Source organism: Alternaria novae-zelandiae, assembly GCF_023758075.1.
Source record: "Alternaria novae-zelandiae strain BMP 2774 chromosome Unknown scaffold_3, whole genome shotgun sequence".
Classification (NCBI taxonomy): domain Eukaryota; kingdom Fungi; phylum Ascomycota; class Dothideomycetes; order Pleosporales; family Pleosporaceae; genus Alternaria; species Alternaria novae-zelandiae.
In genome coordinates, this window is record NW_026056963.1 from 1,013,736 (window position 1) to 1,041,072 (window position 27,337).

General features: G+C 53.2%; 6 protein-coding genes across 6 annotated transcripts; 1 reads left to right on the forward strand and 5 right to left on the reverse strand.

Moving 5' to 3' along the window:
• Positions 1-561: 561 nt before the first annotated feature.
• Positions 562-2,545, reverse strand: J4E88_002313 (uncharacterized protein; the record flags this gene model as incomplete). The annotated part of the gene is made up of 5 exons (XM_049395978.1): positions 562-1,612; positions 1,677-1,763; positions 1,825-1,931; positions 1,996-2,238; positions 2,303-2,545. 5 exons carry the CDS (start codon positions 2,543-2,545, stop codon positions 562-564), a joined length of 1,731 nt encoding a protein of 576 aa, XP_049258382.1.
• A 458-nt stretch (positions 2,546-3,003) lies between these two features.
• On the reverse strand, positions 3,004-7,050 carry J4E88_002314 (uncharacterized protein; the record flags this gene model as incomplete). The annotated part of the gene is made up of 4 exons (XM_049395979.1): positions 3,004-3,027; positions 3,082-3,795; positions 3,844-6,968; positions 7,020-7,050. 4 exons carry the CDS (start codon positions 7,048-7,050, stop codon positions 3,004-3,006), a joined length of 3,894 nt encoding a protein of 1,297 aa, XP_049258383.1.
• Positions 7,051-7,735: 685 nt separating this feature from the next.
• Positions 7,736-9,291, forward strand: J4E88_002315 (uncharacterized protein; the record flags this gene model as incomplete). The annotated part of the gene is made up of 2 exons (XM_049395980.1): positions 7,736-8,571; positions 8,619-9,291. 2 exons carry the CDS (start codon positions 7,736-7,738, stop codon positions 9,289-9,291), a joined length of 1,509 nt encoding a protein of 502 aa, XP_049258384.1.
• A 1,316-nt stretch (positions 9,292-10,607) lies between these two features.
• On the reverse strand, positions 10,608-14,161 carry J4E88_002316 (uncharacterized protein; the record flags this gene model as incomplete). Its single annotated transcript, XM_049395981.1, has 6 exons — positions 10,608-10,912; positions 10,989-11,222; positions 11,306-11,621; positions 11,677-11,881; positions 12,363-14,052; positions 14,101-14,161. The coding sequence occupies 6 exons, from the start codon at positions 14,159-14,161 to the stop codon at positions 10,608-10,610; spliced, it is 2,811 nt and encodes a 936-aa protein (XP_049258385.1).
• Positions 14,162-14,502: 341 nt separating this feature from the next.
• Positions 14,503-17,011, reverse strand: J4E88_002317 (uncharacterized protein; the record flags this gene model as incomplete). Its single annotated transcript, XM_049395982.1, has 2 exons — positions 14,503-15,666; positions 15,716-17,011. 2 exons carry the CDS (start codon positions 17,009-17,011, stop codon positions 14,503-14,505), a joined length of 2,460 nt encoding a protein of 819 aa, XP_049258386.1.
• Positions 17,012-17,309: 298 nt separating this feature from the next.
• Positions 17,310-23,925, reverse strand: J4E88_002318 (uncharacterized protein; the record flags this gene model as incomplete). The annotated part of the gene is made up of 3 exons (XM_049395983.1): positions 17,310-19,090; positions 19,138-20,654; positions 20,705-23,925. 3 exons carry the CDS (start codon positions 23,923-23,925, stop codon positions 17,310-17,312), a joined length of 6,519 nt encoding a protein of 2,172 aa, XP_049258387.1.
• Between the last annotated feature and the right edge of the window lie 3,412 nt (positions 23,926-27,337).

The window sequence follows — 27,337 nt, forward strand, 5'->3', positions numbered from 1 at the left end:
CGGCTTAGCGCGGTACTAGCGCTGGATGCTCGTGCTGCCGGCCTCACAACATCGGGGTCAGACACCGGAAGTCGTAATATCCATACGAATTTACATGCAGAATGAATACAGCATTAAGTTTGTGACTGGAAGATCTAGTATGCAATTAAGGGTCACCCGCTGTCGGCGTTGGTAAAACGTTCACCTAGTACAGATACAGTCAGCTAATACACCAGAGAGCACAGCCAAGGAGTGCGACTAAGCTATCATATTTACACGACCAGCATGTCAGCCTCGAATATCCGTCTGTTGATTTCTAAGACACTGTCGTGTAATGGACACACTACTGCGATACATAGTCATGCTTGCCCAGCACGAGCGGTGAGTCTAGGACAGCCAGATCCCGACACCTTCAAAGACACCGAGAATGTACCACATGCCTCTTCTACCACCTCAAAATCTGCCAGGGACGGTATAGATTTGCGTTTAGTTGCATCGTCTAGCTCCCCCGAAGACGAGCAGAGACAGATTGTTGCCATCCCAGTGACGCTCTCGGAAGCCTCCGACTCCCAGAACCTTGCCTCACTCTGCAGGTTCCTCCGGCTCAACACTCCTGCTCTTGCTATCTTCGAGGCTCTTCTCTTTGATAAACCACGCAAAGATGGCGCTCCCTGCAACAAGCACAATGCCTACACACAATGCGGCCCTAGTCGCCCTTCCGTAACACTCCCGGACGATGCTCTTGAGTGCCGGATCCAGACCCCTGTAGTAAGCCAATCCAGCCCTGACACGCTCCGCAATCTCAGCCGCATCGTCACCCTGCAGCTTTTCCTGGAGAGCTTTGCGGAGTGTCTGATTAAACGCCGTAGCGCACATGGAAACACCGAAGACTGACCCGAGAGAGCGGAAAAGGTAGGAACAAGCGGTGGCAACGGCTTGGTCGGTGTGGGAGGCATTCGCGATGAGGCCGATGAGTGTCGTCGTTACTCCTGTGCCATTGCTAAAAGAGCATATGCATGTAGCCACCACCATCGCGGGTAAGCTCTCGGTTAATAGGCCAGCGAATAGGAGGATGAATGAGAGCCCGATCGTGAGGTTCGTATACGCCATGACGGTGATCCAGTAGTACTTCGCTGTACGCCTCATGTAAAAGCCGCTGAAAAGCGAGCCGCTAACACCAAAGATGATGGAAGGGACAAGGAACAGTCCAGCTTTGGAAGCGCTGTAGTCGCCCATGACCTGCCAATAAAGCGGTATGAAGAACAAGGCAGCCAACCATCCCCCGAAAGAGAAGAAGTTGCAAAGATAGCATGCGAAAAGCGTCTTGTTGAGGATGATCCGGCCTGGGGCGAAGGGATGACTTGCGACGTACTTCTCGACTAGCACGAAGACGACGAACAGCGGCGTAGATGCGAGACCGACGATGGTGATGGGGTTACCCCAGGATACGTTGGAGCCGCGATCGAGACCGACAAGTAAACCGAAGACGGCGAAGATCAGGATGACCGCGCCTAGGAAGTCTATCCTCTTGATCTTCTCTTTCCAGTGCGAGTGGTCTTGCTCTGGGAGATCAAGCACCAATGACACAGCAATGAAGGCCGCAGCGCACATCGGACCTTGCGCCAGGAATGCCCTGCAGAGGTAGAGGTACGAAGTCAGTACACGTCTCACATGCATTTCGTACAGACAGGACTTACCATCGCCATCCAATGCTATCCGCGAGTAACCCACCAAGAGGCGCACCAGCCGAAGCACCAAAAGCGTAGACCAAGTTGACATAGCCCCTAAATTTGGGTGTGTGAAGTCAGTGTATGCGTCACACGCACTTCGTACGGAAAGACTTACTGCCACTGCCCCCTCTCCCTCAAGCCCACGATATCACTCAACAAAATACTCGTGCACACACTCATGCCGCCACCCCCAATCCCCGCAAAAGCCCTCGCAGCAACCAACTTCAAAAGTGAGGATACGAAGTCAGTGTATATATCATGTGCGTTTCGTACAGGTACGACTTACCTCACCAATGCTCCTCGCAAGCCCACACCCCACACTGCCAACCCCAAAGATCAAATACGCGGACAATAGACATTGTTTTCTTCCAAAGATATCAGACAGTTTCCCATACAGCGGCTGGAACGCAGATAGCGTGAGGAAATACCCCGTCGCAATCCAGGAGGTAGAGGACAGGGCGTGCAGGTCTGTGCCGATGGTGCCGTAGGTGGTTATGACGAGGGTTTGGTCGGCGGAGGATAGGAAGACCTGTCAGTTCATTCATTCATCAGTATTGAGAACATTTTCACAGTATAGTCAGAGGTTTACTTACACCGATAGCAATAGCAGGAAATATATATTTCATCCTCTTCCTGACTTCAGGCAGACCCTGGTGTTTAAACGCGTCGCCATGGCTGACTTGGCGTTCGATGTCTCCTCCATCTTCTGCGTGCAGTCCTTCTGGTGCGATACCAGTTTCTACAACGGTTGTCTGCGCGTCGTTCGTGGGGTTTGGTAGGAGTGGGGTGGTTTCATGCGCAGGGACATGCTCGTCGCGTGGGAGATTCGGCGTCATTGCGGCGGGGTCGGGATGGTTGGCATGCAACGGCGAGACGCTGGATACTGCTCAAGACATGGAGGGGTGCGAAAGCGAGCTTTAGCTATAGCTCTTTGATGCGCAAGTATGACTCTTCAGAGTTGTCATGGCGATGATCGGTAAGCTTCAACGCGTTGTTGCTGGGACAATTTTCATAAGCCGCGTTATGTCCGTAGGGCGTAGTGGGGCTGGATCAGATAGGCAGGTCGTTGGATGGATCACGGGAAGTCGCGATACCACCTGGGCACGAACGCGTTCACAGATAACGAGGATGCAGCTGCAGAAAACGTCGAGTCGCTAATGTACAGAATAGACTACAGTAACTATGATACTTCCGCACAGACCGGACCATGCATAAACCGGGGATGAGGTATGGAATGCACATTTCATAACGACTATCATTAATCGCAGCGATTTCATTGTGGTATACCGACAAATTAAGCGGGTTGGTATTTCCGCAGCTATTGTGAGATTAGTGAACAGTGCATAGTCATTTGGAGGAAGGAGCAACTTACATCTAGACTCAAGTATTTGCTCGTCATCTTGCCTTGGTCCCGCATGACACCCACCAACGTCTCACTCTCCTGGAAGAAGCCTGCCTTCAAAGAGATGACGATAAACTGCATACCGGGACTGGCATGCTCGCGCACGTACTTAGCCACTCTGCTGACATTGACGTTGTCTAGTGCTGCATCGACCTCATCGAGGACGAAGAACGGCGAAGGTTGGTAGCTGTGAATGGCAAACAGCAGAGCAAGCGCGGCAATCGTCTTCTCACCACCAGATAGATGCTCCATGTCGCGGAAACGCTTGAGCGGTGGCATGGCATGGTATTTGAGACCTGCGAGGTACGGCTCCGAGCTGTCTTCCATATCGAGATACGCCTGTCCTCCAAGCGGGAACTGTGGCGACTTGGTCAGGTCCTTGTAAGTACCACCAATGTTCTCGGAAATATGGTTGAAAGCCTTCATGAAGAGATCGTAGCGCTTGGTCTTGACTTCTTCGAAAGCCTTCTTTGCAGCAGCGGCGCGCTTGCGCGTCTCGGCGAATGCTTCGTCGACGGCTTTGAGACGCGCTTCTGTTGCAACGAGACGTTCAGCAGCGCGCATGTTGGGTGTAGCCTTGTTGATTTCGGTTTCGAGGTTCGTGATCACATCATTCAACTTAGCTTCAGCAGCCTTGAGCAGATTGCTAGCTTGAGATTGCACGCGCTCATCTGGGTCATCCTCCTGCGCGGTATTAGTACAAATCATATAGACGTTGTCTCTGGAACTTACACTCTCAAGTATCTCAACAACCTCCGTCTTCAGCTCGTCGTCGAGCTGTTCAAAGTCGACTTCGATGCCATAGTCATCCACCTCCGCGGCCTGTATCTGGGTCGAATCAGGGTCCTCGTCAATGTCCATAGCGTCTGCGTCCGCGTCGGGCCGCGGCATATCAGTCATGGGTAGGGACGTCAGCGGTTTAGAGTCTTCCGTGAGTGGAATCTTGATCTCGTTGACACGGCACTCCTTGAGCACATTGTAACGGTTTGTCGCGCTCGACTTGATCTTTGCATCCTCCTGGTCGACCTCCTTCAGCACATTCTTGACCTTTTCGTTACGCTGGTCTAGAGTGCGTCGTGCTTCCTTCACAGCTGCAACACGTTCAGCGAGTTTCTCTTCCAACCGCTGTCGTTGATCCTGCAGCGTTTCCAACTCTGCTTGGAGTACGTCCCGGGCGCTTTGCAGCTCTTCTCGCTTGGCTTCGAGCTCATTAATGTCAGCAGTCTTGCGCTTAATCTCCTCCTCGGCTTGCTTGAGACGTTCCTCAACACCTCGGGCTGACGAATCGACCTGCTTCATCAGATATTGAAGTCTGCTGCGCTGTTTGCTGAACTCGAGACGCTTTTCTGCTGCTTCTTGCTGAACAGTACCCTGTTGAGCTTCATAGTCGCGAATGGACTCGTAGCCGAGCCGTTGGCAGAACGCGGCGAAGACCTGGTCATTGACCTGATTCACCGTGTCTTGGTAGGTTTGAAGTTCTTCCTCCCGGTCCTGCAGCCGTTGCGCTTGCTTCTCGTAGTTGGGCCGAACGCCCTTCAACTCGCTCTTGTGATGTGCTAGCTCCTTCTTCACACTCTCAATGTTGCGACCAAGTGCCCGGGCTTCCTCTTCAGCTCGAGCAATTTGCTCCTGTAGGTCTAGCAACTCGACTTCGAGAGCCTGTTCCTGGGTGTACTGACGATCTTGCTTGGGAAGCGCGCGGAGCTCTTCTTCATATCTGTTCTTCTTGTCCAGAAGCGCCTGGTAGGACCGCTCATCCCATTGTTGCTCGCTTGAATCGTCGTCACGGTCAAGCTCACCACCCGTTTGTGTACCGCCTTTGCCTATTACACGACCGTCCAGGGTGACTGCCTTGACTTCGATGCGTCTTGTGTACCTGAGCTCTTTCGCGAGCTTCTCTGTGTTACAGATCATGGTGTTGCCACATGCCGCAGTCATAGCGCGCTCGTGCTTGGGCTCATAGTTGATACAGTCAATAGCAAGTCGCATGCCTTCGTGCATACCCTTCAGTTGGGGGTCTACCGCCTGAATCTGGATGGAGTCTAGTGGGTTGAAAGACATGACACCAATGCGTTCTGCCTTCAGGTATTCGATGCATGACTTGGCGGTGGTTTCGGTGTCGACAATGACAGTATCCATCTGGTGTCCAAGCACTCGTCCAATAGCCTTGCGGTATTTCTGCATCTTGGGGGTGATGAGATCCTTGTATCGGCCGTGCACTTTCTCAGATCCAAAGCGAGTCTTCAAGCGATCGATAGTTCTGCGAGCCTCCTGTTGCTTCCTTGACTCTCGACGGCTGCCTTCGACGATGCTGAGTTGCTTCAGAACTTCCTGCAGCAACTGGTTCTTCTCGTAGTATTGCATCTCGATCTGCTTTCGGTCGGCGCGGAGTCTGTCAAGCTCCTGCTGTTTGGCGGCTCTTGCGCTTTTCAGATCCTTGACTTGCGTCTTGGAAGCCTTCAGGCGCTCCTCGAGCTGGCTGATGTCTGCATTCAGCCTCTCGACAGCCTTCTCGTGGTTGTCGACGCTCTGCTGGAGGTTCTTGACATGGTCTCGGTCGGTCTCGACTTCGCGCTTGAGCTTGTCTATCTGCATTTGGTCTCCGTGGGTCCGCTTCGTAACGTCGCTGCGTAGCCGGCCGTATTCTTGGAGGTCCTGCTCGGAAAGCTCGCGACCCTGGTTCTGGGCAACCGCCTTGAAGTCATCCTCCCACTTCTTCTCGGCCTTTTGGACCAGATCGAGGTCCTTCTGGCACTTCTCTACTGCTTTCTTCTCAGCGTCGCGCTTCTTCCGGAGCTCCTCGAGCCTGCTTTCGTACTTTCGGCGGGTCTCGTTGGAAAGGCGGATCTTCTCCTCGATGGGCGCGAGCTCGTTGGAGGCGTCCTCGATCTCCTTCTCCTTGGCCTTGGTGTTCCGGTCAGTCTTGGTCAGATCTCGCCTGATCTTAGCCTCGGCCTGCCTCTCCGCCTCGTGGCGCTGGTGGTACTTCTCGACGCTGCGCTTGTGTTCCTTGAGCTCTTCCTGGTGGCTGGCGATCTTGTTCCGCGCTTTCTCCATAATCTGCTGGTCCAGGTAGAGCTTCCACAGGTTCTTTGTGACAACAGCTTCGTCGCGCTCGGCGAGCTTCTTCTCGTATTCGTCGGCTTCGGCCTTTTGCTCCTGATATGTCTTGAGCTCTCCGTTGATGCCGCGACGCTCGTGCAGATGTTTCGCGTTGTCTTCGGTGGCGTTTTCGGACTCTTCCTTGAGGCGGTCGTATTCGGCCTTTTGCTCCAGACTGCCAGAGATGCGCTCGACCTGTAGTGTCAGCTGCTCGGGCGCGGTCGTCGCCAGCTTCTCCACGTCTCCCTGGAAGACGAGGAAATTCCGCGCTTTGACCAAGATGCTGTGCTCCTCCAGCGCCTCGCCGTACTGCTTCTGGGTGACGATGCGGTTGTTGATTCGGTACTCGCTAGAGCCGGAGCTGGTGATGGCGCGCTGCCATTCGTGCGTCTGCTCAGCGTCGTCTTCGAAGACGGCCTTGACCCAGGCGTTCTGGGGGTCGTTGCGCTGTGAGCTGGTTTGCGAGTCGCCATTGTCCTGTGTGTCGCCATTGGACTGGCCGTTCGCGTCGCCGTTCGCATCGCCGTCGGCTTCGGTTACGGTGCCGTCGGCGTTGATTCTCGCTTCCTGGATGATCCTGCCGCGGTAGACCATGTCCTTCAACTTCTCGGAGCGCAGATGGGACGACCGGACTCCCAGGACGAAGGAGATGGCGTCCATGCTGTTCGACTTGCCCGAACCATTGGGGCCGATGATGGAGGTGAAGTACGAGTCGCCGAAGAGGAGCGTGTGGCGTCCGCGGTACGACTTGAAGTCTGCGCATGTTTAGTCTGTGGATGCAAGCAATTGCGCGTCGGGGGGCCTACTGTAGATCTCGAGCCGCACGAGCTTTCCCATGATGGCGGTGGAGATGCGCGACACCTAGCCTGGTGAGTGCGCGGTGGGAGGGTCGTGTTGGGCGGGTTTGGAGTCGCGGGGTGGGCTGCCCGTGATAATCGTCGTGTTGTCGCGCGTAGTCGCGTTGACGGCCAAAGCGCGCTAGTGGCTCGACGTGCATGGTGGCCCGCAGTGACGAAAGCGTGGCCGCACGCAGGGGAGCTCGACACCGGCCCTGCTTGCCTACCTACATTTTCCTATATTCGCTGCAGTCTCGGGGAACCTGCGCCGTCTTTCTGAACCCTCTATCCGCCTCGCCTCCCCTCGTGACCTCTCCCACCTCGCATGCCACGGGTGCCAGCGATGACGTTGTGAAGCTTGCCAATCACCAGCTTGCATTCACCCACGACCTCTCCCCAGAAGCCCCGACATTCTGAGAGGAGCACGATTCTCGACCCCCGCACATCACTCGCCTTGTCATGAGAGCATAGGGTCTGACTAGATCTGATCTAAGCCGCCCCTTCCCACTGTACGCTCTCTTCTTGATATACCGCCTCTGCTCCGACCATGGACCGGGGGCACTCGCAGCGATATACAGCAGCTAACAGGCATGCCGGCTGCAGGTTCCCCCCCGCGTCCCTTCAAGAGACCCCTCCACCGCCGAACCCCCTCTAGCCTCGAAATCGTCCAAGAGGAACTGCCCACCATGGCGACCCCCGACGATGCAGATATAGGCGGTATCCCCAAATCCAGGTCGGAACCGCAGCTGGGTGTCTCTGAGCTTTCGGCCCGTCCGACTCCAGGCGACTCTACGCTGCTGGATGAGCCTGTATCCTCCGCAAACCAACCACTGTCCACACCTGGTCTCTCACGCTCTGCCTCTTTCTCCAACAGCTCCTACCACGATGACTCCGACGTCGAAGATGCCGCCTTCTTCCCGCCCGTCGAAAAGCTCACCATGTTCGACTTTGTCGAGAACCTCGCCCTGTCGCAGCGTATCGAGAAGATCCAGAGCTCCATCGCCTCCCAGACGGAGAAGATCAAGAACCAAGCGAAGAACCGGGGCATCACAAAAGACCGCGTTGTGGAAGAATGGCGGCGCAGAGTGCCGTCGGAAGCAGAGCAGCTTGAGAAGTACAAGAGACGCATGCGCCATTCCGTCGATCGCCTGAACCGCCGCTGGAACGAGTCGCTCACCGTCACTGCGCGCGAAAAGGCCTCCTTCATCGCCGCCGTCATGAACATCTTCGTCTCTGGATACCTCGTGGGATGCCACCCCGACCTGTTCCCACATTGGTACACGGCTCAGTTGCTCTACTTTATGCCCATCCGCTTCATGACCTACCACAAGAAGGGCTACCACTACTTCCTGGCCGATCTGTGCTACTTCGTCAACATCCTACTGGTTCTGAGTGTATGGGTCTTCCCGCAGTCTAAGCGCCTGTTCATCGCGACATACTGCCTCTGCATGGGAAACAACGCCGTCGCCATTGTCATGTGGCGTAACTCGCTAGTCTTCCACAGCATGGACAAAGTTGTCAGGTAAGGAGCGCATTCCTCTAACATTAACCACCTACTGATCTGCCTAGTCTCTTCATCCACATCATGCCCTGCGTCACGCTGCACTGCCTCGTTCACTTGCTACCCCCGGAATACCAGCAAGAGAAATATCCCGCCATCTACGACATCCGCCACTCCGACCCAACCTCGCCTCACCACTACAACCTACTGCAAATGATGGTCTGGGCCACTTGTCCATATGCTGTCTGGCAGGTCGCCTACCACCTGCTCATCACAGTACGTCGCCGCGATAAGATTGCCGCCGGCCGACCTACTAGCTTCACATGGTTGCGCAAGTCGTACGCCAAAACCTGGATCGGCAAGATAGTCCTCTCGCTGCCCGACTTCATGCAAGAGCCTGCCTTCATGTTCATCCAATACAGCTATGCTGTCGTCACCATGCTACCCTGCCCCATCTGGTTTTGGTACCGCTGGCCGAGTGGTTTGTTCCTCACTGTTGTATTCATCTGGAGTGTCTACAACGGCGCAACCTTTTACATCGACGTCTTCGGCAACCGCTTCCAGAAGGAGCTGGAACAACTGAAGAAGGACATGGCAAAGTGGCAGGCGTCACCAGAAGGCGGTTTCACGCCCTTTACGCCAATGGAAGGAGGCAACGAGAAGCAATTAGGTTACATCCCTCCTCTCGAAGGCAGCACAAGCGTCAAGCCAGTGGACGGAGATACAAGAGAGAGGAAGTAGCTTGCTAACAAGCCTTTTCATTTACAGATTCACGACGACCATGTAACCGCGCAACTCCTGTTTTACGTACTGTCTACACGATTCCAGAATGAGACGATCTAGGCGTTTGATTTGCTCCAAGTAGCTTGCTTTCCGTACTTGCGTTTGAGGGCTGCATCTGCGCGCGCGTTTGATTTGTTGCATTGCCTAGACTGGTTGGTTGGTTGATATACCCCCTTTCCTTCGCTAAGTCTTGTCACTCTTCGTTATAGCTATACTTAATGCTCAAGCTTCTATCAATATTTCAGTCTGTTATTTCACAACATCTTTATATACGCTACTACCGTCCTTCTTTGTACCAAACATATACTAACAACACAGCATCCATTTGGCTATCTATACAGGATTATTGTATCTTGTCCCATTAAACCAGAATATCTCGTTCTTGACGGCCTAGGTATTCTATTCGTCTCGCCAGCAATGGTGTCCCTACTCGAGAGCTCGATCCCTTCATACGCCTTTAGTCTTTGAGATACGTACAAAGACCGTTGCAATGGTCAAAGTCGCAATGGTGGTACTCTTCCGCAGCGGGTGGAGGCGAAGGACGAGGCTCTTGCTCTTCACCCCTCGTCTCACCACGGTGTCCACGCTGGTCTTCAAGTCGCCGAACTAGAGCTTGGAACGCATTCCAGACCTCTTCTCGTCCCCGTCTCTCTACCCGTCTCTCTACATCACTGGTCAATCCGAGTGCGTGCCGCCGCATGGTTCGCATAGTGTATTGGAATTCTTCTCGGATTTCTCGCGCGTGTTGGGTTGCTGCTATGGCTGCTGCGGTCGCGACTATGGCCTGTTCTGCTGCTTGGTCTGCAAGTTGTGCTTGAGCCTGAGCATACGCATAAGCTTGAGCCGCTATCGCAGCTTGTGCTTGAGCGTTCCGCGCAGCTTGTGCTTGGGCATGTGTCGCGGTGTGGGCTTCGGCTTCGGCTTCTCGTGTCTGTCTCTTCGCAATAGTGGCGTTGATGGTGTTGGTGGTGGCGTCCTCGATGGAGGCGTGGAGGCGAGATGGTGACGGCATTTCTGGCGTGTTGGTGTCTTGCTTTGGGTGGGTGGATGTTTTTGGGTTGCGGTCCGAGAACACCTGCCACAGGAAGGAATTTCCATTATTTTATCTACTCGAGGAGTCGGAGATGCTGGTCACTATTTGAAGTCTGCCGTTGCGGAAGTGGCTGGTCTTTCTTTCACAGTACACGTTCCCGCCTTCGAAACATTGGTTCACCAAACTTCCACTCGTATCCCAACGTATTTCACCTCCTCACGCTCGACCTCGGACCCCCAATCTAGTGAAAGTACTTCCAAGTCACACCCCTCGTTACCGCCCACCCCTGATCCAGCGCCTTCACAACTCCCTCACCCAACGGCCCCTTCTCAAAGTCGTTGAGATTCATCTCCAACTGCTCCTTACTACTCGCCCCAATGATAACCTTGTCTCCAAACTCTTTCTTCAGCTGACTATGATGCATCATCCACCGAAGCGCCGTTTCACTCTCCGTCTGCCCTTTAGGTAATTCAGACCGCAGGCTCTCGATCGCAGTAAAGAACTCGTCGTTCCAGTAGCGCGCGCGGTACATCTTGCCTTGCATGCCTGTGAAACATTGATGTCAGCTCTAAATCACCCTTCATCCTTGTAGGAGATAGATTATTGCAAGGTATCGACTTACGGTTGGCATCAAATCGACTTCCAGCCTCCAGAGCTTCATTCTGCGTCTCGCGCTTGTACCGTGAGGTCAGCCACCCCCCTGCCAATGGATTGAATGCGTAGAACGACATGTTGTATTTGCGCAGACAAGGGAGCAGTTCGTGTTCGATGCTGCGGTGGAGTGCGTTGTATACGCCTTGGTATACGCTCGGTAACTGGTATCCGTTTGCCTTGCAAATCTCGCAGATTGCTGCGACTATGGTTGACTGTTAGTATGGTATCCAAAATGAAAAAAAGGGGCGAGAGTTGAAGGGGTCTGATGAACAGGACTGAACATACCCTCCCAAGCCATGAAATTACTAACACCCCACCTCTTAAACTTCTTCCCTCCTCCTTCCTCAAACAGCTCATGCACCGCCCTCGCCGTCTCCTCAAGCGGCACACTCCGATCCGGCGCATGCAAATACCACAAATCCACGCCTTCGGCTCCAAGCGCAGTGAGACTCTCCTCCAAACTCTTGCCCATATCCTCCTTCCTAGAGTGAGTAGGCGTACGGCCGAAAAGCCCATGGACATTGGGGAAGAACTTCGTGTCCATCACTAGACCGCGCTTCTGCCAAGAGAGTTGGGCGAGGTATTCTTCTGATGTGCCGTCCTGGCTTTGTTAGTTCGGTGGGGAGAGGAAGGCGAGAGGGAATGGGTGTGCGTACGCCATAGAAACGACTCGTGTCGACCTCGTTATGGCCGTAGGATTGAAAGGTATCGAGGATAGCTGCGCAGTCGTTTATATCCGAGGTGCGGACTTGTTCTTCGCCTTCGCGGCCGAAGGTCATGCAGCCGAAGACGATGTCGAGGGGGGTTTTGGATGGCATGGTTGGTAAGATGGTCAAATATTCCATTGTGACGATCTCGATTCTGGGTACATGGATATTTTGGATGTTTGGGCTACTTATACTTCTGGCAACGACATCATTACACATCTTCCATGTGGAGCTGTGGAGATAAGTGGTCATGATATGCAGGGTCTTGGCGGAGTTTGACGGAGTTAACGCGGGTTACAACTCGGGATTGGATGTAAGACTATACGATGTCGATCCTACGCCTTGTTTGCAGGACAATTTCAACGCTTGATGATAGTTAACGTAGATGTAGGGCTTACTTGACATTTTGGGACGGAATTAGTGTTGGGTGATCGACCGCGCGTTGAGGTCAAAGGTATATTTTCGTGAACATGCTGACAAAAGGTTGAGATGGAGAAGAGCTAGGCATGTGGTAGTCGTTCACTCGTGAATATTAGATGTGATATTGGTAAAGCTACACCAGCCATCAGGACACCAGTCACGGCCCACTCTTCGCTCTCCACCCCTCCCGTTACAAAGCTTGTTCCAAAGCTTACCGCGTCCCAGCATTGGTAGGATACTGATACGTAACCGGCTCACCCTTGATATCATTCTCCTCCCTCCACTGTAGCCGATCAATCTCACTGACGCCAGGTCCCCTATAAACACTCCCATAAAGCCCACTCGCCCAGTCCTTCCCAGGCCCCTCCTTCGTCGCCTTCGTCGCCTTACGACTATACCACTTTCCATACGCCAGCAGATAATACAACCTAAAGCTCAAGAAAGCAAACTTGTCGCGCTCAAGATCAGCAGGGTACTGTGCACCGAGATCAACAGCGGCAGCGATACCGCTCATGACAGCGACTTCGTGGGCGTTGATGAGCGTCCATGCTGCTGCGAAGCGAGTGTGTTTTCGTCCTTGGAGTAGCCACATCCATGGTACTACGAAGACGTAATGGGTCCAGGAATGGCAGAGCTGGTGCCACCAATCCTTGCGTATGATCTTGTCCTTGTTGATCTCGTCAATGCTCCATAGATGGCCGTCGCGCGCCTTGTTCAAGTAGATTGTTTGGAAAATGTGCTTGTCAAAGGGGACGTCCGGTGGGAATTGACTTTGGTAGTTTGTGCAGTCGAAGCACATTTCTAGTTTTGATCGGTCTTGCGGGTACATCTTGATGTAGTACATGGGCTTGAAGTTCTTCTCGGCGTATTGGTTGCGGGCTGTTTGGTCGGTGCCGGAAAGCTCTTTGGCGGACTTTTCTGGGTCGTAAAAGTTTTCGTAGTGCTTGTGCATGTAGTCGCTGTCCCAGTGGGTGACGGTGATGTCGTCGGAGAATTTGGCGGAGCCGAGGACTTTCTTCTCGCGGAAGGAGGCGGTGGGTTCTAGGATACGCTTTGCCGTGTCGGCAAGTACGCAGAGAATGATTTCGTCATAGTGCTCTTCCTTTTCTTGCGCGTCCGCATCGGCGTTGTGCTCGTCGTCGTAGGGTACATGGACACTGTTGGGATTGTGCGAATCAGGCATGGGCGTACGCTTGATCAACCTAACGGTAACACCGGTTTTGTCTCGCTTCACAACCCGAGTGATCTCCGTCGACAGCCTGACATTGACACCTCTCTTGAGTAGATCCTGCCTCCAGCGCTCGTAGAACTCGCTGAATTTGGGGAAAACGACCATAGGCGGGAGATTGCTAGCAATGCTTCGTTTGTCTACCGGATACCACATGCCGTACGTTGGACTAGTGCAGAGTCGTTCTAGGATGATGCTGGGTACATTTGGCGTCTCATTTCCAGTTCCCAGGAAAAGTGCAATCATGGGCATGGCGACAGTGTTGGTGAACTCTTCGGAAAACCAGAACATTTTGAAAAGAATCTTGATCGGGATCAATGCGAAGAAAATCTCGAACCAACGGACAATCTTGATCATGGTATGGAACCTGCGAATTTCCTTTTGATGGCGCGCAAGAAGCTCTGTGGGGAAGACGTTGGTCCAGAAGATGTCGTCTTTGCCGAAGGAAACTTGGAGGTTGACTGGATCTGCGTGGTGGCCTTGTCTCGCGAACATCGTCATGGTGTGGTGGAAGATGTAGCTTCCACCTTGAACACCCTGGTTCAGCCATTCGGCACCATGGCGCTCTTTGTCGACTCCAATGGAAAAAGCCTGGCCACCACAGTAATCTACTGCGTCGATGAGGGTAACATCGAATTTGTCAGGATGTTCGGAAAGATGGTGAGCACACGACATTCCTGCCTCAAATCAACAACGATGCATGTTAATACACGCGTTCAACATACCAGCGGCTCCAGCTCCCACAACCAGCACCTTCTTCTTTCCATCCTTGTTACCGCCTGCCATATTCGTGGTGGGCAGAATAGGCGTTCTGTCGGTTGAATGTGGCATCGAAGAAAAAGACTCAGCACTTATGCGACGCGCTGCAGGAGCGCAAGCTACTGCGGGCCTGTATTTGTCTGCAGCTGTCACGACATCAGCCTCGAACAAATGCGTCATGAAATCTCAAAGCGGCATGGTCCGATCTTGACTGGCTACGGCTATCGGTCGATCGTGCATCGCCAAGCGCTCACCAAACTTCAACACCACGCTAGATGATGATGTCATCCAAATTTGCGAATTAATTCATGACGGCAATATAGGTATCTTGGTGCAATTTCCCTGGTTCCCAACGCGTGATCTCGTGTCTACAGCGTGTGCATCCCCTTTAGTGCCCTGTCTGTCCAATCGTCCACCACGTCGCCTGTCTGATCGCCCGTGTTTTCAGAACGCGACGGAGGATCCATGATGGGGAATGACCCTGGATGTGTCGCCTGACTCAGATCGAAGAAGTCTAATCCCAAATCAGCCGTCGCGTCTGTATACCAATCATTCCCTATATCGAGTATGTCGGCATTATCCGTTCTTTCCTCGGCCGCCATGTCTACCGTCAAGTCCAGAGGCCCCTCCTGTGGCACATCCGGTACTGTTGGCGAATCGTTGTCCTGAGTAACACCCGTTATTGTGGCGAATTGCAGCGCAATCCGGCCAAGAGTCTTGTACGTAGGTGCGAGCTTCTGCATCCCGCGGACCTGGTCGAGCACAGTGCGCACTGTCGCTTTACGTTCGACGTCTCTCGGTGAATCGGTTTGGCCCTTGGGTCGTGCAAGAAAATCTGCGCATACGATCAGAACGGCGTGGAATACGAAGAAGAAGTCAAGCCAGGAGTAACCGATGATCTCGAATATACCCAGCTCGATGCCGATGGTGATGCATTGGAGGCTTTTGTGTACTGATTCAACACAGTCCTCCGCCAGGATTAGGGTTGTAGACCAGTCTTCTGAAATTGGGGGCGCCTTGTTCTCCAGGAAGCAGACGTTGCTCTCTACCTTTTGTATGAGAAAGTCTCGGGAGATGACACAACGCGTGTAGTAATAGTAGACGTGTAGCAATAATGTCATTGCTTTCAGATCCGGGTGCCCTGGCATGTCTTCTATTGACATGTGCTGAGGTATTTTTGCGAAGAAGTTGTCGCACTCCCGAAGTAGGGCCATGGCGACAGCGATGGTCGGGGACCGTTCCTCGGCAGAAGTTTTGTCGAAATAGGCACGTTGTCGAATGCGGTACGATGTGGACACTAGGTCGGAACAGAGATTCATGAACGCTGCGTTGATGCGCGTTTGCTCTAGCATTGGTGCGTCTGGGACTTTCATCGACATCTCTCGGTCGTCAATCACTGTTGGGCGGCCCAATATGCCGCACAGTGTCTTTTCGAATATGTAGAGCGACCACCAGACTTGTCGGCGCGTATTGCATTCGATGGGTTCGAATTGGACGTTCGTGCTGTCTCGATGCATTCCCATGGTAATGGCCTGATATGTGTTAGCAGAGCATGGGTGTCCTGTAAAGCAAATAACGTACCATACGTGCAGCAAGACCTATCAGTAACCACGAGCTGCTCTTCTGCCCGATATTATGGTGATGCATGTTGAGAAGAACGAGCGCTTGGACATTGTCCAGACGAGTCGATGTCAGAAGCGTCCGAAAGTAGGTTTTGGCGAAGGCGAGAAACTTGTGGCGAAGTACATTCATTTGGTCGACATCATTTGCTTTTGATTTCTGGCAGCCAAACGACAACACCAAGGCCAACGAAACTAGCCACCCCATATCCTTGCACTCTTCGAACAACTGCGTCTTCCGTGAGTACGTAGCCTCCAGCCGGATCTGAAACGTGGTTCTATTGAAAAGGGGAAAGTACACATGTATGTGATCGAAGTAGACTGCTACTAGAGCGTCGGTGATATGCTTTGCGGGTATCAGATCACCAATAGTATCTAGACGTGATGAGTGATCATGATGTTGCGACGGATCGTTTGATGCCTCCCACTCTGTCCTAGATCTCTTGCGGCTGCCATGGCTAGAACCTGGACGCTGACTGTAGGATGGTGGAGCGAATTCATCTTCAGACGGGTTCGTGCTGCTGCGTTTGAGAGCTGAGCCCGATCGGCTCGAGGGGTTTGAGGTGAATGATCGGAGGCCAGGAAAGTCGGCGCCTGATACGGCCTTCCATCGGGACGCGAGGGTGCGGATAGTCGATGCAAGTCGGAAACTACTCGACGGCCCGAAATAATGTGAGGCACCACGATTCGTACGAATGATCTCGTCAGTCTGGGAAGATACTTGTTGCGTTATAGGCTGACGAAGGCGTTCTTTGCTTGTGGACAAGGCAGTAGTGCGCCGAGCAGAGTGCAGGGGATACGTGGTAGTCTGCGAGCCCAAGTATGCAGATGGGACAACTGGCGATGGCTGCAATGAGTGTTGCTGTTGTTGTTGCTGTTCCAGCGAAGAAGTCTGTCTATCGCTACTGCTACTGCTGAAGATGTCTGCGGGAGTAAAGTCGTCGCTCGCGGGCATAGCAATGTTCCTGGTCGTGGCGATCTTGAACAGGGTCTCTGTGTCCTGAACATTCTCATCCGGAAAGAGGCCTTTGACTAGCGACTCAAGGGCTCTGTAGCGTAAGCTGAGGGTCTCCACACTGCCATAGACCCTCTGTTTACGTGGAAGCTTCGATTCACACACCACGCCATTTGCCTTGCAGTCCGCACATGGCACCTCGGCATTTTCGCGTATGCACCGTGCCCGTCGGATTTTGCAGCGGTCGCAGCTCACGAGGGCTCGCTTTCGTGATGACCCTGATTTGGCCGGGCGTTCGGCCATGGCGTCGACTTCGTCGTGAGCAAGATCGGAAAGTGTAGCGGGCGTATTGACGCGCTCGAGATTGTGGAGTTCCGAGATGCGAAGATCGTATGATCACGTCGTCGCGCCCGCTGACAGCAGACCGTGGCCCTCATGCCGCCGACCAGGCCATCGGAGTTGCTTCCGTACCAAAGTTAACGCGCGTCACAATAAGGTTTACTGAGCGCGACCCAACTGGAAGGATCTTCTTTCGTGCTTATTAGAACTATCCCCTCATGCGCTCATTATTTATGCCGTGGTCTTGCCCGACCTCACTGCGCTAGTCTAGATACACTGGAATCCCGTATACAACTGCAGCAGCCCCGTTCAGGTACTTCAGGTAGCAGGCCTTTCTCGCATCTCGCACTGCCTCGTCTAAGCCAACGCCTTTCTGCGGCACCCGACCCGTGTTCGAACGATCATCCACCAATTTGGCAGACTTCTTTCCCTTCTTTGCACTGTCTACGCTTCTTGCAATCTCTACTTCCTCGGCCAATTGCGCAACTCGACCCTTGCCCTTCGCCTTCTTCGCGGGCGTTTTCGCGGGCGTTTTGGATGGTGGCGTATCTTCCTGTGCCTCAGGCCATAGTCCCCATAGTTCGCCCGCTTTGACGGCAAAACGATCGCAATCCTTGTCAGTGACATCCCACAGCATGCCAAGTACTGCTGGTGCGCCCGCAGTAAGATATGCCGCAAGCATACCCGAAGGCTCGAAAATGCCGTTTTCAGTGAGATGTACAGACGAACAACCGAAGAGAAGAGTGGTCGCACAGCCAGGTTTTCTGTCCCCTTCATCTTGCTCGCCGGGATAGAGACGTCGCACTGATTTTGACTTGACGTACTGTGCACCGCTGCCGTGACCGAAATACAATACCAAATCCTTCTCACGCAGTGCATCTTCGAATTCCTTCTCGGACGGTGCGCGGTTGGCGATATGGTTCCAGGGGCCTGCAAGCTCGTCTAGATGCGGTTTGATGGTTTTCGAAGTATGGGACAAGTCTCCGGATGGATTCAGCATGCTTGTACCTCCCGTACTTGTGGCTATGTAATGTCCCGGAGCAGCGTCCTGCTGAGTTGTGGAGGACCGTGCGGAAAGTATTCTTTCGCGAAGGGCAGCAAGGGAAGGTAGTCGCGAGATTGAAAGCGGCTCCAGGCAAGGCAGCGACTCCCAGGGGAACGCATGCAAGTTGTTGTCTAAGATGAGTATCGTGTGACGAGAACCAGCGTCAAGCTTGTGGGACGCGCTGTGATAGGCGCGTAGTGCTTCATACGTCTCCACGACCATGGCATCGAAATCGAGCTCGTCATAGGCATTGCGCTCGCCGTTGAACTGGAGGATGTCCACAACGAAGTATATGAGATCCATGAGCGCTTCGTCCAAGTCAAGATCCTCATTGGTAGCGTCGCCCAGCCCAATGAACAACTCCAGTACCCGTGTATCCAAGACTGGCCGCTTTTGAGTGCTCTTCTTCTTACGGGAAGGCAGGTGCTCGTTGAGTATGTCTTCCAAAGCCTTTCGGAATTTAGCTAGGAGAGCTGGCTGACGCTCATGCTGAGAGAAGATGCCCTTGAAGCCACCCAGCCAGATATTTTCCATGTTGATAAGAAGCTCACGAAGTCGGGTGTCCAGAGCTTCGCGTTCGGCCCACCACTGGTGTCTTGCTTCCCTCGAGGCCATGTCCTTGGCAGATCGCGTACTGAAATCACTGAGCTCAATGATCTCATCGAAATCCCTCTTGCCGTCCTCAAACGAGAACTCTTCCTCGTCCATCTCGCGCGAAGCGTGGCGAGCCAACGGTAGGCGCAATACGAAAGGAGACAAGCCACGCTCAAACCGGGTGATGAATAGCTCATCGCGGGCCTCACTAAGTGCCAGAGATACAGCAGACCAAGTTTCCGGAATGATATCAACATACTCCTTCTGAAAGCTAGACACTGAGCTGAAGGCGAAATGCGATGAATCAGCGGCTGGCCATCGCAGGCAGTCATCGCGCGACAGTTGTTGCTTCTCTGCCTCTGTTGATTCTTGCACGAGGCGCAAGGCGTTGACTTTAGGGAGCTCTGAGTGTTGTCAGTATAATGTTTGCCATGTGCCGTGTCTCACATACCACTCATGTAGGCTGCGTATAATGGGTGGAGGGAGCCCGGTAGCTCGGTCCCAGAAACGGCGGACATCAAAACGGTGACATGGCCTAGCGCCATGGAGGTTTGGCGGAACAGGTGATTAGATCCATTGGTAGCACACAGGCTGTGTGCTTCAACGAGTCGTGCACGTGCTTCGCGAAGCGTATCCATAAAGTCCACCTTGGCTTGCTTCTTCGCTCGACCAGTCTTAGTAGTTGCTAAAGATCCCACAGTTGCCTTCTTGGTGGTGGCTGCGTCCGAGAGTCTTCGTTCCTTGAGACCAAACGCAGGAAAAGCGATGGTCGATTCTGGCAGAGTGTTCACTGTGAAGTCTTCAGCAATCTGCTTCGCACTTTGTGCAAGCTTTGCTTTGAAGATAGCCCACATGTGCGACACCTCTTGGCTCAGCCCGGCCTGAAGCTGCTCTGCCTCATCAAGAATGCTGAGGGCTTTATCGAGATCATCGTGAAGAAGGCTAGCAAGGACAGCTCGGTCTCTCATGCTCGCCTGAAAAGCGCACAACGCAGAACACTGTTCGGCGATACTGAAAGCTTCGGCTACTACGGCCTTCCCTATCTGACGCTTAGTCGTTGTGACGGCCTTTGCAGTTGCCCCTGTGGCCTTGGTCCGAGCACCGGCGGTTGTTCTCGCAGCCGATTTTGGTGCAGCTTTGGCAGCGGGTTTACGGCCTCTGGTGGCTGGCTTCGCCGTGACACTCTCTGTAGTCTCTAGAGTCATAGAAGAGACCTGATCAGCAAGCGCATCGACCGAGGGTGACGAAGTCTCCAACGTCTTGATGTACGAGGGTGAGCTCAGCTCCTGGAGAAGCTTCTCCATGAGGTCATAAGACTGGATTTCTTGCTCGTATTGACCGTTCCAGTGATGCATCCTGGCTACAGCTGAATGGTAACCTGCAGTAGACAAGCATTTGCGGGATGTATCGGGGCTCAGAGCATTGAGAATTGTCTCAGCCTTGTCGGGTCTACCGCTCTGGGCCCAACAGTCAGCGCGCCAACTAGCGTTGTCCGTGATGAGAGTTGCGGATCCTGTAGCCAAAGCGACCTTTTCAGCCTGTTCAGCGACATGGATAGCTTCGTGTAACAGACCTTGATGGGCGAAGATCTGGGACTGTTGCATCAGGGCTCGGTATAACGCGGGAACCAAGGACCAGAAGTCAGGCCCGTTGAGAGCATCATGCGTTACAGACATGACAAGAGGCGCAATAGGTTCCTTGCTGTCCACGGTTGTCATTTTCTTCGCATTGGCCCGTGATTCGAGGGCTGCCCAAATGCGACGATTGACTGTGACGCACTGCCTTGCATGCTGAGCCGCTGCCTTGTATGAGCCAGTAGCTGAGGCGAGAAGCGACTGAACATAGGACGCAGCCGCCACGATCTTGTTGAACCGTAATCTACCGGAGAGGGTTGTCGTTGACTTTGCGAGATCCATGAATTGTCGATCGTTGAGCGCAAAAGATTGTGCGTTCGTCATAGTAGTCAGACTGTCCAGTGTTAGTATAGTTCCGTCAAGATAAGACACTGCTCCACATACCATTTGGTGGTATTTCCGATACCCACAAGGTACTCGGCATACGCCATATGCCATTGCAATCTGACCTCTACAGAGGGACCATGGCGTTCGATCAACGCCTCAGCCTTGGCCAAGGATAAACCCGCCTTGCCGGTGTAACCAAGGTGGAGAAACTGCAGACCGAGGGCACACAGCGTGGTGATTAGCTCGGATGCATCAGAGTCGTTCCGTAGCTCTAAAACCTTGACCAAAAAATGCAGGAGTGGTAGAGCAGCGTACTCCTCTCCTTTCGCGTTGAGGAATTCAAGACATGCTTGGAGGTCTTGCAACCAGGTCTCCGTATTGTCGACCCGATCTGTGAGTGCTTCCCATGAGGACGTAGAGCTGACGAGAGACTCCCACGCCGCAAAGCACTGCTTGAAGGTTTCTGTGGGAGGAGAAGCCTGCTGCATCAAGGTCTTGAGATCACGATGCGCTTTTAGATGGGCTTCATAGTGCTTGAGTCCTACGTCTTCACTACTTGCTGTCCGCACGCTGTCGTCGTCTGTGGCATCAAGTGTAGTCAGGTGCTGGGGCAAGATCTGCGGGTCCTGTTGGGAAAGTTGAAGAAGTGTGACAGAGAGCCTCAGATGTCGGATCGGAAAGGTTCCTGGTATGTAAAGCTGTTGCAGTCGTTCGACAAGGATACATATCGATTTGTTGAGGTTGGAGTCCCACTGTCGATTCTTGGACAACGTTCGCAGATAGAGACCAAGCTGTAACTCCAAGATGGCTCCTCTCGTTCCAGGTTCCAAATCTTCCTGATCGTAGAAGGCTAGCTCATCTGGTTCTTGGGGTCCAAATCGAATGAATGAGTGATGGAGCGTTTTCAACACCCGGACGAGAGCGTCGAAAGATCCATCAGTGCTGAAAACCTTGTGCAGGGATGCTGTAGATGTCTCCTTCGAAAGTTGCTGCAACGCCTCGACGGTAAGGTGATTTCGCATACACTCTTGGAAGGCGATGCGAGAACGATCGATGTGGTTCAGATCCTGCAATGCTTCGCCCAGGTGCTCTAATTTCATTGAAAGAAGCCCGCTTTCTCGCTCGGATGGCGACCGGGATTGCAAAAGATCAATCGAGCGCTGCATGGCTACAACAAGGGCTTCGGAATTGCACCGCGCTCTTCGCAGTTGTGAATATAGGGACCAGTATGCATTTGACAGTTTGATCAGGTACGCGCCAACGAGAGAAGTGTTCTCCTCTGCCGGAAGAGTACCACGCTCGATCTCTTCATCAAATCGGCGTACGATATGTGAGCATTCCTGAAGAATGGTATCAAGCTCTTGCCATTGGTCTTGCGTCTTTATCGTCTGCTTGCAACATGCCATTAGAGAGTCAACAGTACTCTTCGCACATTTCCAGGCCAGGCAAATTCTTTCGGAGTGTCGGTTTTGCGATTTCGTATCTGATTCACTCGACGATGCAGTACCGAGAAATCTGGCAAAGAAATGCACGCTTGCTGCAATAATTGGTACCGCATGATGTTCGATCGAATTTCTTTCAGAACTTTCTGTGGTTTTCGACGTACTTGCAATGATTAATCGTGTGGCAGCGCGTCGCAGAGAATTCACTTCCGCAAATAAGGTTTCCAGATCGGACACAGATCCACCTAAGCCTCCTTGCAAAACATCAAGTGCAGTGGCAATGGTTTCCTCCAGGTCCGACTTCTTTTCGCCTTTCACAAACGCTTCAAGATTAATGATAGCGACCCGTATCGCTCTCGTCGTTTGCTTTGCTGCGGATGCATCAAGGCTCGAAGCCTCTTTTAACGACCCTAGCCACCGGAGGGCCTGATCAGACAAGCCCGCAGCTTGAGCGAGAGAGGAAAGAGTCTTGTTCGCAGCGGCCGGTGTAGTGGAATCAGTCGGGAGCCCTTCCAGGTCGATGTACAAGGTTTCCGCGAGTTTAAACTTCTTGCTGGGTGTGAGTTTTGATCTGCGAGCGAAAGCAACCAAGCATTTTGTAAACGGTTCTAAGAGTTCCCGATCAACGTTGCCTTGATGCTTGGCCAGGCCCCACCACTTTTTCCGGGTGCTGAAGGCCAGATGTTGTAGAAGAAGTACGGTCTCCGCAGATGGTTGTAGATTGTTAGAGTCTTCTGCGCTCGATATACTCGGGCATAGGGAGAGAATTGTCTGCGCTAGGGACTCCAACTGTCTCGCCGCCTTCGCTTGGCTGTTCGATGTCTTTGCAGTGTGCCAGAGCAGATTTATAGGTGACGAGGAGTTGGTCATTTTCAGATATTCCCATGTGGCTTCGATAGTCCGGGGCCTCTTGAGCTTCGCAATAATGCGCAATGTGTATATCTGGAAGTTCGCTACCAATGGCACAGCAGGGCTCTTCGGGTCGATCGTCGCAAAGTCGAGAAGCAACGCAATGCTCTCCTTCTCTGCAGTCCCCGGCTGCGGTAGGCCAGACTTAGGCTCCTCTTTTGCCGGATCCTGGCCAAGATATTTATCCAGCTTCTTCTTCAGTCCTCTGAGCTCTTTGACTGCCATGTTGTCTAGGCCCAGTGCGACAAGCTTGCTAATAAGCACGAGCACGCCATTCTCGTACTGCAATTCTTGTGAGTCCTTGCCCAGCACTCTCTGTGCCTCTGTTGTACCCAAGTATGCAAATGCCGTCCTTGCGCACTCTGCTGTTGCGAGAAGACCAGGGTCTGGGCCTGGTGCGAGGAAGGACGAATACGACGACGACCGACGCGGGGCACGTTTTTGGGGGGAGTTATTGAGCTGAGAGACGGATCGTTCTCTAAGAGGCTTCTGGGATACGGAGGAACTCGTCGTATGACCGAGTCGCGGTCTAGCCGGCTTGCGCGCATCTTCGGCGGTCGTTGGCTTCGATTTGGTAGGGGGGCGAGCAGCGACTGCGGGCAGCGGGTTCTTCAGCGCATCGGCGAGTGTCTGGAGCGTCGTATTGGCAACTTCAGTCGCTAGTACGTATTTCTCCTTTGGCGCAAGCGTCGAGTTCTTCTGCTTGGTGATATCCGCCGTCGCTGTAGCCGTTGCTGTCGCGCCTCTCCGCCGTGCCGTAGCCTGCACCTTTACTCGGACGTTCTCCTTTTGCAGTGCATCCTCCTCTTTACCGGACAGTAAGTCCTGGAGCGCCGTCACCGTGGTGTTTGTGCATGTCGTAGTCGACCGTAAGTCTGCCTTGATTCGGTCGATGCGCGTGCGCGTCGTCTCGTTTTTGGTTGCCATTTTGGATGGCTTGGCGGAATGGGTCTCAGGCGCAAAATCTCAAAAGGCTCGTAGATTATACATTATTAAGAAGACGGGTGCGCTGGTAGGTATGGTGTCGTTCAGTGTCGTCGCGCACGTCACCCAAAGACCGCGGCCAAACAACTCGAAAACACGCTACCGCATCTGGCTAGCGTTGGGCCCCTTCAGCCCTATTCTTGAGAAGGCGCGACCGTTGAGCCGCAAGACCCCTTGTGATTCTATCCATGAGCTTGTGTAACTCTCGCAGTGCGCAAAGTTTCTCCATCACCACCTTCATCTTCTAGGTACAATCTTGTTGCAAAAACCCATCGCTAACTCGACAGACATTGGCTTCCGAGCAACCCGTGCAAGATGCGGCGTGAACCACACCCGCATATGGACAAAAGCCAATATTATGCGAATCGTCAAGCAGAACATTGGCTCATTTCGCACAGCGCATGTTGACGTCGGGCGACCGTCGCAGGAATCTAGGCGATGACACTCCCAGCAACGACCTCCAGGCAGCGGCGTGCATGCGCTATTGGTAAGTCGCCAGAATGACCCTCAGTGTTGGATTGGTGATCAGGAACCCACTTTGAGCTCTAGACAGAGATTGTACGAGCACAGACTGCGACAGACTGGAAGACAAGTCTCGATACCTACTGCCAACAGCATGTATTGGCTATAGTGACATGTCAACATCTTCACACCGATGCTTGCACAGTTCCAGTCTGTCGGTAGTGTTGTATTGAACATCCGACCAGTCGGTCGTGGATGAGATAGGGATATACGTATTGAGGTCATGATCGACTTCGCGTAGACGGATATTTATTTCCACCCCAGCGGAATCACGCCACAGCAGTGCAGACTGTGCGCCGTTGAACTACGTCTCCCTGACTGAACCTTAGTCCAACTATATCACTCGACGTTTGATATAGCTGTTGCGCAGAATGTAACAGTGTGGGGGATAGGTTCTCGCCGTTTGTTGGTGGGGCATCTATGGTTTGTTCAATTGGTGCTTAGCAACGTTGGAACACTCTCACTCAGACGTACCTCCGTAGCGAGCTCCTGTGCACTCCGCTATCTGGAAACAGCGCCAAAGCTTTAGTAGCAACAGGGCGTAGTTGTAACAACTAGTGGTGAGCAGACTCTTGTTGAAACCTTGGCCGCGTCTTCTTTGCTCTACACTGGCTTACGTGGGAGTTGTATGCAAGGGAAGTCACTACACGAGCATGCTCCCAGCGAGAAGAAAGAGCCAAGGTCCAGGCAAGCGAGTCGGTGGTGATGGAGGGATGATGCAGCTGATACGAAGAAGGAACCTGTATCTCACGCTCAGCTCCGGACTGCCACGGCGCTATGTAGTAGTAGGATCGTGCCTAAAGAGACCTTGGCTTGGTCCTTGGTCTTGAGGCCGAGGCCTCTAAGCTAACCTAGCTTCTCGCTACTCCGTCGTTGCATGAAAGTAGCTAAACGGTGCTTGTGACCATCGGGTATCGAGTAGTGAGTAGTAGCGCCATCGATCACAGACGGTTGACCGGATCTGGGGTAACGGAGAACAAATAGATCATCGCTAAAACGACTTGGCTTGCGCACCTCTTGTGTTCGTTTCCTACGAGTCCGGACAGGTAGCAGACGTCCGTCTAACACTTTCAGATTTAGGGGATTCAGACAACCGGGTCTGCTGCTCGGCAGTATGTGTAAATGTTAACGATTAGTAAACGACGCCTAAGCGACACGGTTTCTTACACTGTCCTCATATCTGGGTGCATCACGGCTATAAGCAGGCCACTTGGCGCCATGCCAGATCTTGAGCCATGGCCGTTGTATCTTGCTGTCTTCAAAGTGGCTTGCAGATACGAGAGATCCTTCAAGGAAAGATTGGCTGACCGGCTAATGTTGTGCTACCTGTTGGAGGCTGGAACTTCTTCGGCTCACCAATCTCTACCAGGCCACACCTATGATCAAACGGAGGATTCAAATTGTCGTGTGAAGGCTCTTCGCATCCCTTCCAAGGTTCCAAGGTTTCAAGATTTGCTGACAGTTCAACGCAGTCAGCTCTTCCGTTCGCGTATCGAAGCCGCGGTCCTGTTCGGCGACGGGCGCGGAGTCGCTTCACAAACTATAATTGCCATTGATATAGCCTTTATGTCGGCGCGATTGGTGTGCCAGACGGGATGTGTTGCAGATTTCCAGGTATCGCTCATCGTTCCACGATGTACTAGGTCCAAAGAGGTAGACGGCCCCGCCGTTGTTCGGCTTGCGGGGTAAACTCAAGTCCTGCTGGTACGTCCCGTCTACCTCAAGGCTCCTCGCCCAGGTGGTCTCGACGCTGCTTATATTAAATGGTACCGGTCCTACGGGCCATCTCCAGGGCTGCATCGAGCGCGGGTAGAGAGTGGAACTCGGTCGTGTGTCCAAGTACGCTCTCTACCGTCATGCGTTTCCTTGGTACGGAGAAGCCAAGTCTGGGGTACTATGAATTGACACTGTTAGTACCTTTGCAGACCCTGTTGTAAGTACCCAGACGCGCTGCATAGCATCCCGAGAACCCGTCCAACTATGGAGCCCTGCCGTCCTCAACATTTAGACGCCTTGGTAGTGGAAGTAGAATGCATCAGCTGTAGACTACATACGCCACTCATACGATGATGACGGAGCTACTCTGCACCCGGGTAGCGGTTCTCATGCGTACGAGCTTCCTGCAGGAACGCTGTTTCACTACCGCAAAACAATTGCACGTGGCGATCGAGTAGGACATGTATGAACCTGTCTATCGTCCTCCAACAATAGATGATCGTTCCGTGGCGCAGCATAACGCCGGAAACTTCTGGAACGCGTCAAGACGGTCCACGTAACAGCACGCTTGCTTTTCTGACCAACAGGGCGGTACATTCTGGCGCGTCAGAACTGCAAGTTTTGATTGCGGACGAGTATGCATGCGGACGCAACTCAGCGCTTCGACCGCCTCGGCCTGCAAGCCTGGTATTCGGGATGGCGCAAGCAGTTCTCATGTCTCCCGTCGTCCGTGATGGTACGAACCACGGTAGTTGCTGCCCGGTGGTAATCTAGAGGCGGCAGTCAGCATCCGCGCGACTCGTGGGCTCAGCGAACGCATTTTGAATAACGGTGTGTCAAATGAACCCACCGGCAGCGCGAAGAGATATGCCAGTTCGGGCCGCGCAACGAATGCCAAGGGGTGAACAATTCTCCAACAATCAACCCCCTGGCTAAGAGCCGCCTAGACCGCAAACGGTTAGTGGTAGTGTGCCTGGCATCGCATCCTCCACAGTCGCCTAATTGCCCAGCCAGACCATCCCCCGCAACTGAGCACGGCAAAAGCAGACGCCAATGTCACATTCGACTCAGCGGAGGTTGGACGACTCGTCGAAAAGGAATCCGGACCGCACAAGCT